The following is an 8,239-nucleotide window of genomic DNA, read 5'->3' as shown; positions in this document are numbered from 1 at the left end:
CACACTCTTCCATCCCACCCCCACCCCCCAGTACCTCACGTTCTTTAATCAGGGTGTAAACTAGTTGAGGAAATCATCAAAGGTGTGTGACTGTCTGCCCTTCCAGTCTCCAGTATGGGTGGAATGAGCTTTTCATAGAGGAACAGACAGTGCCACCCCACTGCCAGGTCCTGTCCTTGCAAGGAGCTCTGAACTTCCACGCCTGCTCCTGAGAACCACAAGATGTAGCCAGCACTGTCTGCCTGCTTCCCCCCCACCCCCACCAAATCTTGAGCTTCCCAGCCCCTCAGACTGTGAAGAGGGATCATGAGGCTTCCAGCCAGCCTCACAACTCAAGACCAATGGCTGCTAAGAACCAGACCTGGGGAGGGGCTATCTGTGTCACATTTGGTTCACAGGTTTCAAACTCTGGGTTAGTCAGGCTACGCGTGACAGGATTCAATGACTATTAAGCACAAAGGGACATTGATGGGAAGGATATAGGCGTCTCCTCCAGTGGCCAGGACTCCGGAAAGGCAGGAGGTCGGGTCGATGGGACTTCCTTTCTAGTCTTGCCTCTCCCCCACCCTGTTCTGGTAGGTTCCTTCCACCCTCTGCAGATCCCTCAGAATGGTCAGGGGTGTAGGCCTTAAGGAGTAAGGAACTTCGAAGGAACTGTGTGAACTCTGAAGCCTGGGTCCACTAGACCAACTAAGTCATAGTGTCTGGGTGGGGGCTGGGCATTCACTTCCAAATGACTCCATGTGCACCAAGGCCAGGACCACCTGACGGCTTCAGTGGTTCTCACTTGGGAAACTTGTTTAGGACCAGAGGTGTCCACGGGGGCCCGACGTCTGCCATCAATCAGAAGATTAATTGGTCAGCAGTTTAGCAGGTATGTGGTTACCTGAGCATGGCAGTTCTCAGGCACCGGCCTACCCCCCTCCCACCCCACTGGCAGCTGTGAGGTTTTGATCTTCGAACCTCAAGACTGCGCAGAAGCAAGAAGCTGAGCTGGCTCCTGGAGATTCAGTAATTTGGTGGGAGATGTGGTTAGAGACTAGACGTGAAAACGGTCCCTAGGTCACGGGCCAGCTAGGAAGGCTTGTGAGAAGCAAGAGAAGATAGTGGTGGACACCTCGTCCCAGGAGAGGGGCAGCCCTGGAGTCCAGGGAGAGCGTTGGGTGGCAGAAGCCTGTGAGTTAAAGCAGTGACCAGAACTCTTTGGATAGAGGACCTGAGGATGCAGGACACTGCCGGCCCTCTGCTTACCCGGGCTAGTTTCCCTCAGTCCCTGAAAGGACTTAACCTTCTAGTAGGTCATACCTGGACTTCAAGACCTGAAGCCCTGTCGTCTGACTACACTTCAGGGTGAGGGAGCGTTGACAGTCATTGCAGGAGTAGGGTAAGAGCTGAGCTGAGAGCTTTGGAGTTGGCTCGGGGCCATCCTGATGCCATCCATGTCCCTCTCCGTTCCCTTCCTCACCAAGGGAGCTACTACAGGGTCCCCTCACTCGGCTGTGACCCAGCTGCCAGTTGGGCCTCACAGAGACTGTCTTTTCCCTCAGGAGAGCTCCCAGGGAGGGCTTAGAACATTTTACCTATGGAATGGTCTCCACGCCAGGGGCTCCTCACCCTAGGGTCCCGCTCCCTTACTAGACCAGGTTTTAGGTGGCCGCAAGGGGTAGCTGTGATCTTCCCTCGTGGAAGTTCTGGTGCCAGACTCCAAGGTGGGGCAGGTAGAGATACAAAGCAGGAACCCCAAGTGCTTCCTGCTCTGCCTGTACCCTGGAGCCCACCTCAACAGCCCCCAGAGCTGGCTCTGGCCTCCCTAGTCCAGGCCCCACCCTAGGCGCATGGGAACAGATAGGATGATGTCACACTTGGGGCCGAATTTTCACTTCTCTTTCCAAAAATATCAAACACACAGTCTAGAGGTGGTAAAGGAAGGGCCTGGCTGGAAACCTGGCCTTTACACACCCAGGGGGCCCTTGACCGAGGCGGGCAACTTAACAACAGGTCTGCAAGTCAAAAGAGAGAAATTGCTGGTTAGTGGGACGAGCAAAGGCTGAGGGAGTCAGACTACTGAGTTCAGGGTCAGGAGCAGGATTCTGATGGCAGCCCTGCCCGGGTCCCCTATCTAGGGGTGGGAGTGACAGTCTGACCTCGTGACCTGTATGGGCAACCAAACAACATTGGATAACTGACTGTCGGAGGCTGAGGTGAGACCTGCTCCCACAGATTGGAGAGCCATGCCTCTGGGTCTCTCTGAAGCTCCGTGTCCTTGGGTCTGATGTGGAGACAGTCTTATCCCAGAGTACTTCTTCTATGTGCTTGCTGTGAGAACTGGAGGGAATATGGAGGACTGTCTGGCCCCAAGTGCTGTGCGCTGAGATCCTTCTGTGGCTGGGAGACCCTCAGGGCCCAGCTTATATCAGGCAGATGGGTCCTTCAGCAAATACGTTGGCAAGTGAAGGAGCTGGTGGCTAAGCTAGTGTATAAATCCTGGTACTCATTCTGGTGTAGACAGAACAGGCCTGGTCCTTACTGGGTCACGTGTGGGCTGGGTCTTGCCTCTGATCTCTCTTTGAGTGTCTGAGTCTCTTTGACTCAGGGTATGTTGAGGAGCAGGTGTTTGGAGCTCCAGACTGAGTTCAAGGGATCCATACCCCATCTACCCTGCCCAGGGTATTATTTAGTCTGGCTTGAGTTCTGGGCAAGAGGGTTGCTGGGGAAAGGGGCTGGGCAGGGTAGGCAGACTCAGACATACTCTCGGGCAGCGGTTGAGGGTCCAGAGCGATAGGGCTGTGGGATGCTGTTGGTTCTCTCCGGCTCTGGGCATGTGCAGCAGAGAAAGGAACCACCCAGCATGGCCAGGCCAGCCGAGGCCCAGCCGACGAACAGAGCTGGGCCAAATTCATACCTGGAAGAAGTGGAAAGGACTGTATTGGGCTGCAAATCCCAGCCCTGCCTGGCCCCAACCCTCCTGGGGGGTCCTCTCCCCCCACCCCCAGCACCTGGTTACACAGAGAGTAGCACACAAGCTCACCCCGTGTCCCTCCCCATCAACAGTCCGTACCACACAGCTCACGCCTCAGATGGGCAGTTCGGCTCATGTCCTCATCTGGTAGATACAGAGATCCAGATGGACACAGTGGGACAACCTGCTGTCTTTTTTCCCCTTGTGGCGCTCTGGTCTACAGAACAGCACCCAGTCAGGGCTGTTCCTACTGCCCTCTGGGGATGGTTGCCCCTCTGCCTGGCCTGCTCTCCCCACACATGTCCCTGCCAGCCAGCCTGACTCTCCCAGGGTTTCTCCACCTCTGTGGCTTGGTACAGGTCTTCGTCTCCTAGAACACCTTTCCAGCTCTTCAGGACCAGTTCATTTGGAACCTCCTGACTGAGGGCTTGTCTTGCAGTTCCCCTTCACCCCCCTAATGCTCCCCTCACCCCTCAGCGTGCACGCGCACACACACACACACACACACACACACACACACACACACTCATATACACTCATGCACTTGTACGCACACACACGCACACATGATCACACACATGCACACACACGCACACACACATATACACATGCACACACACACATATATGCATCCACATGCACACACGCACACATGAACACGCACACACATGCACACACACACACACACACACACACACACACACACACACAGCAGGAGGAGCCTCAGACAGGCTTAAGTGTGCTCTCAGGACCCAGCCCAGGCAGCCCTGAGAGTCCTTGAAGCGATGGTCCCAGTCCTAGCTTGGCTCCTTGAGTTACACCTTGTCTGGCAGGTCTTGGTGCTATAGCTGCCCACCAAAGTACAATCTCATGTCTGAATTCTCCTCTCTGTCTTCTCCATGGACCCTTGCCGTGGAGACAGCCCAAGCATCGTTTCCCACCACCCCCACCCCAGAGTCCGCAGTACATCTGGCCTGGAAACTAGCATTCTTCGCTCCTGCCTGGGCTGAAAGGAAGGGAAAGCCCAGGTAGACTCAGGCCCTTCCGAAATCTCGTACCTGCTCCCCCACCCACCCATGGCTTCAGCCTTACAAATGGCCTGCTTCCTGAAGCCACCTCCCTCAGTCAGAGCCCCCTGGTGAAAGCAAGGCAGCAGCCAGTTGGCTGCACAGGCCTCCTCCCTGCACACAGCAGAGGGCAGCTACAGCCTTACCCAGGATGAGGGGCAAATTCTCATAGCTGCTGGGCCTTACCTTAGCTATTTTCTCCAGTCTCATGTTCCCAGCAACCCGCCCACCCCATTCTACTTCCTCCTCCAGGAAGCCATCTTGGCCTGCTGCCACTAACGGAAGTAAAACAAGCCCAGGTGTGCTGAGCCCTGGGAGAAGTCCCTTTCCTCATCACCTCTTGGGTCCTCACAACCACAGGAGACCTGGTTCTGACAGGAAAAGGTTAAGTCACAAGTGATCCAGGTCACCCCGGCAGCAGGAACGTGGAGTTAGACTTCAGACTTCACGTGGCTCTCCTTTCTTGGAAACTAGCTGGGGCCTGTTCCCTATTTCCTCTTCCAAGTGACAGCCCTGGGCCAGGGTAGGACAGATAGGGAGGAGGCCCAGCTCCAGCACTCACCTGGCATTGACAGGAGTGCTGGGGTTGAAGAATTCCTGGGTCACCAGGGTTGCGTACCAGGAGACAGCAGTCAAAGTACAGAGACCTAAGGACCAAGTAGGAGAACTCAGCTCTGCCTGGGCCGGCCAGCCACAGAGGTGGGCTAGCTGCATAGAGGGGAGAGGAAGCTGGGCACTCACCCGCCAAGAGGAAGAGAGCACCTCCGGAGATGGCCACACGTCCCTTGGCAATGGGGTTGCTGTCTCCAACCCGAGTGCACTTCATGCCCACGACACTGAGCACCATGCCCACAAAGCCCAGGAGCACAGCCACAACCATCAGGGCTCGTGCTGACTGGATATGACCTGAGGCAGGTTAAGAAGGGTCTGAGCACGAGTGGGGAACTCGGAGAGGGGTGGTGGGGTTGTGTGGGGGGGTGCAAAATGGAGGTGTTAGACCTGAAACGAGAGGAAACTGATGCTGAAGGGCTTGGGTAGAAGCCTGAAGAGGCCTGATCACTTGCCTGCTTGTGAGAAGAGACAATGAGTGTTTGAGGAGAGGGGGCAGAGTGAGGTCCTTGTCACCTCTGACCCTGTTTCCCACGGGCCCTTACTGGCTCCTTTCTCCTGGGTCTGGTACACCCTCAAGCCGCAGGAGATGGGGTAGGGTACCACTCAGGATCACCAGAGGAAGAGCTGAAAGTGCATGAGGGCCAGCTAAACCCAGCTTGACTCCCAGCGGCAACCCTGCCCATCATCCATGGAGCCGTATGCCTCCTTCTTTGGGAGTGTATTGGTCAGTTCTAGGCCCCAGGCAGCTCAGGAGACTTGGATCCCTGAGGGAGGCAGGCCAGTGATGTGCCTGGACCAGTGTTGAGTGGGACTGGCTGTGCGGGCAGTTCTGCTTCGAGCCCTGTCGGAGTGCAGGTGAGATGGTTCCCAAGGTCAGAGCTGTAATGGTGTCTAACCATGTGTGTGTGTGTGTGTGTAAACCATATCTGTCAATATGGAATATGGAGAGAAGAGGAGTGGAGAATGTTAACAGGCTTATGAAACCAGACCCTCATCTCAGTCCACCCTCCCATGCCCTGTGTATTAGTGGCCTGGTTACACAGGAGAACATTAGAGCACAAGGGTTGGATGAGTGGGTGTTAGGACCGGGAGCCCAGGCTGCCAGCCTCTTGTGTTCCTGCCTCCCCAGAGCCTAGAGACCTGGCTGTCCTGGACTCTCCGGTGTACACAGGACAGAAGTTAGGGACTCCCACAGGGGCTGGAGTGTGCCACCCAGCACTGAAGACAGGCTATGAGAAAGCTTGCCGGCTACCTCCCCAGCCCAATCAGTGCCCAGTCAGTGTCCCCTCCCTGGCTCCCACCGGAGGCCTACCGTCCAGGGCCAGGAGTGAATCGTAGAGTTTGCACTGCACCTGCCCGGTGCTCTGAGAGGCGCAAGACATCCACAGCCCTTCGTAGAGGCCCACGGCAGTGATGATGGCATCGCCTGCATAGGAGGACTGCTTCCACTGTGGCAGGGCAGTGCTGGCGATGATGCCCACCCAGCCGCCCAAGGCTAGGAAGTAGCCCAGGAGCTGGAGGCCCGAGTTGGCCATGGCCCAGGTAGGAGTCTGAGGGTTCCAGGACTCAGAGATGGAGGAGCGTCGTGGTCATGGTAAGAGGAACAGCTGGAAAAGGGGAGTTAAGTGCCACAGGAGAAGAGGAGGAGAGGAGAGGAGGAGAGGAGGAGAGGAGATGGCTGGCTGGCCAGCAGAGGCAGTGGCTGCTGGATTCCAGAATGCAGGGGGCGGCCTTGGGGCTGGAAAAGGCCAAAACCCGCCCACAGACAGTCCCCAGCAGAGCTCTTTTTGCCCAGTTTCTTGGGAGTGGAGGGCAGAACCTAGAGTCCAAGCTGGGGTACCCCTGCCCTCCCTGTCTCAATAGTAAGGAAGGGAGGGGCTAGAAGAAGTGACTCTTCCCCCTTTTAACCAAGGAAACCCCTTCAGGAGTGATTCCAGTGCCCTGGGATTCTCCTAATCCCTTCCAAAACCACAAGCTCAGTGGATGGTTTCGCTGTGCTTCGGTGCCTGATCTGAAGCAAGGGTTTCTTGCCCACTTACTTGACAGAAAAAGAAAGAAATTTTAGTTACAGCAGGAAAAACCGTCGAGTTCTGTGTGTGTGTGTGTGTGTGTGTGTGTGTGTTTGTGTGTGTGAGAGAGAGAGAGATAGAGAGAGAGTGTGTGTGTGTGTGAGTGTGTGTGTGAGTGTGAGTGAGTGTGTGTGTGAGTGTGTGTGAGTGTGTGTGTGAGTGTGAGAGAGANGTGAGTGTGAGAGAGAGAGATAGAGAGAGTGTGTGAGTGTGTGTGTATGTGAGTGTGTGAGTGAGTGTGTGTGTGTGAGTGTGTGTGTGTGAGTGTGTGTGTGTGTGTGTGTGTGTGTGTGTGTGTGTCTGCTGGGTTTGGGAACCAGGCTTTGTTGTACATGCTAGCTGGGCAAGCACTCTACCACTGACCTAGATCCCCTGGTGTTAGTTTTGGGTCAGGGCTCTAAGGCTAGATGTGCAGTCTCGGTTAAATATGAGCTGCTGGGGAGAAGAGACCTGGGTACCTGGAAGCCATGTCTATCAAAATAGGAGAGGCCAAACCCGGGAAGATGTGCTGTGGGGGTCTGTCTGCGATCTGACGAGTCAGAAGAGGGACCCACAGTAACTGGGCCAGTGGTAGCTGCCTGCCAGCCTCCGGAAGTGGTGGGGGAGCTGGGGAGACCTGTGCCAGCATCTGTCCTGAACTTGGAGGAAGAAGAACTGCTCAGCCAGTTAATCTCTTTGCTGGCTGGTTCAGCAGCTCCTGCTGGGACCTGAGACAGCAGGCCCTGGCCCCTAGCTCCAGAACAACCTGGCAGGGGCAGGGGCCTCTGCACATTCCTGGGGTTCAGGCTCCCTGCTCTTAGACCCCTGCCCGCCCCTTCTCACTCAGCCCTCAGGAGCAGGGAATGTTTAACTCCCCTGGGTCTCATTAGCAATCCTCTCACGTTCATTTCAGCCCCACAGGCTTGGCATGGGTGCAGGAGGAATGTCACACCCCTGCTCTGCTCCAGCCTCCCAGCCGCCTCTCTGCATCCCCTGCATCCATCCTACTGCCTTTCCTGAGCTGCAACATGGCCAGCTTCCTCCCCCACACCTTCAACCCCCACAGCAGGACAAACCCCCAGCTTGCTGCCTTGCATTCTTCACGTGGGTGCCTGGCACTCTCAGACAATGACAAGTCTATGTGCCTGCTCAGGGCGTGGGCCCCTGGTATGGCCTGCAGCTCCAGCTCTGAGCTCCAGGGACCTGGGAGAAGCTGGGTAAGGGGTGAGTGTTGTGTGGTACACAGTGCCACACACTGGGTCCCTCTGACTTCTTGTGTACACAGGACCTGCTTCTTAGAGTAACTTTTAACTGGTCAATCCCCAAAATACCAGTGGGGGCCAGAAGGGTGACAGAAAAGATAGTACAGACTTCCAATTCTCCTGCCATCAATGATAAGACAATAGGACCAAAGGAAACAGGGGAGATTACCAGAGCCCAGAGTGAGGCAGGAGATACAAGCAAAAGACTCCTGGGGGCAGTAAGACTCGGATAACCTCAAGGCAGACCTTCCCACTAGGCAGGGAACTGGGGTGTGTAGGTGCTGGTTCCTG

General features: G+C 55.9%; 1 protein-coding gene across 1 annotated transcript; it reads right to left on the bottom strand.

The window, feature by feature from the left end:
- Positions 1 to 1,862: 1,862 nt before the first annotated feature.
- Cldn19 (claudin 19) lies at positions 1,863 to 6,332 on the bottom strand. The gene is made up of 5 exons (XM_021200783.2): positions 5,951 to 6,332; positions 4,768 to 4,932; positions 4,589 to 4,673; positions 2,750 to 2,902; positions 1,863 to 2,000 (listed from the first exon to the last, which is right to left on the bottom strand). The coding sequence occupies exons 1-5, from the start codon at positions 6,171 to 6,173 to the stop codon at positions 1,952 to 1,954; spliced, it is 675 nt and encodes a 224-aa protein (XP_021056442.1). The 5' UTR covers positions 6,174 to 6,332; the 3' UTR covers positions 1,863 to 1,951.
- Between the last annotated feature and the right edge of the window lie 1,907 nt (positions 6,333 to 8,239).

Source organism: Mus pahari, chromosome 6 (genome assembly GCF_900095145.1).
Source record: "Mus pahari chromosome 6, PAHARI_EIJ_v1.1, whole genome shotgun sequence".
In the NCBI taxonomy this organism is placed as follows: Eukaryota; Metazoa; Chordata; class Mammalia; order Rodentia; family Muridae; genus Mus; species Mus pahari.
Note: the sequence above shows the minus strand (reverse complement) of the source record. Positions and strands in the feature narration are given on the sequence as shown.

Bases quoted from the DNA above. Each gene is read 5' to 3' on its own strand.
- Cldn19 (XM_021200783.2), bottom strand. From the start codon at position 6,173: ATGGCCAACTCGGGCCTCCAGCTCCTGGGCTACTTCCTAGCCTTGGGC. The intron at 4,933-5,950 runs GTAGGCCTCCGG...AACCTGCCTCAG, and splicing joins TTCACTCCTGGCCCTGGACG to GTCATATCCAGTCAGCACGA. The intron at 4,674-4,767 runs GTGAGTGCCCAG...CTTGGTCCTTAG, and splicing joins TGCTCTCTTCCTCTTGGCGG to GTCTCTGTACTTTGACTGCT.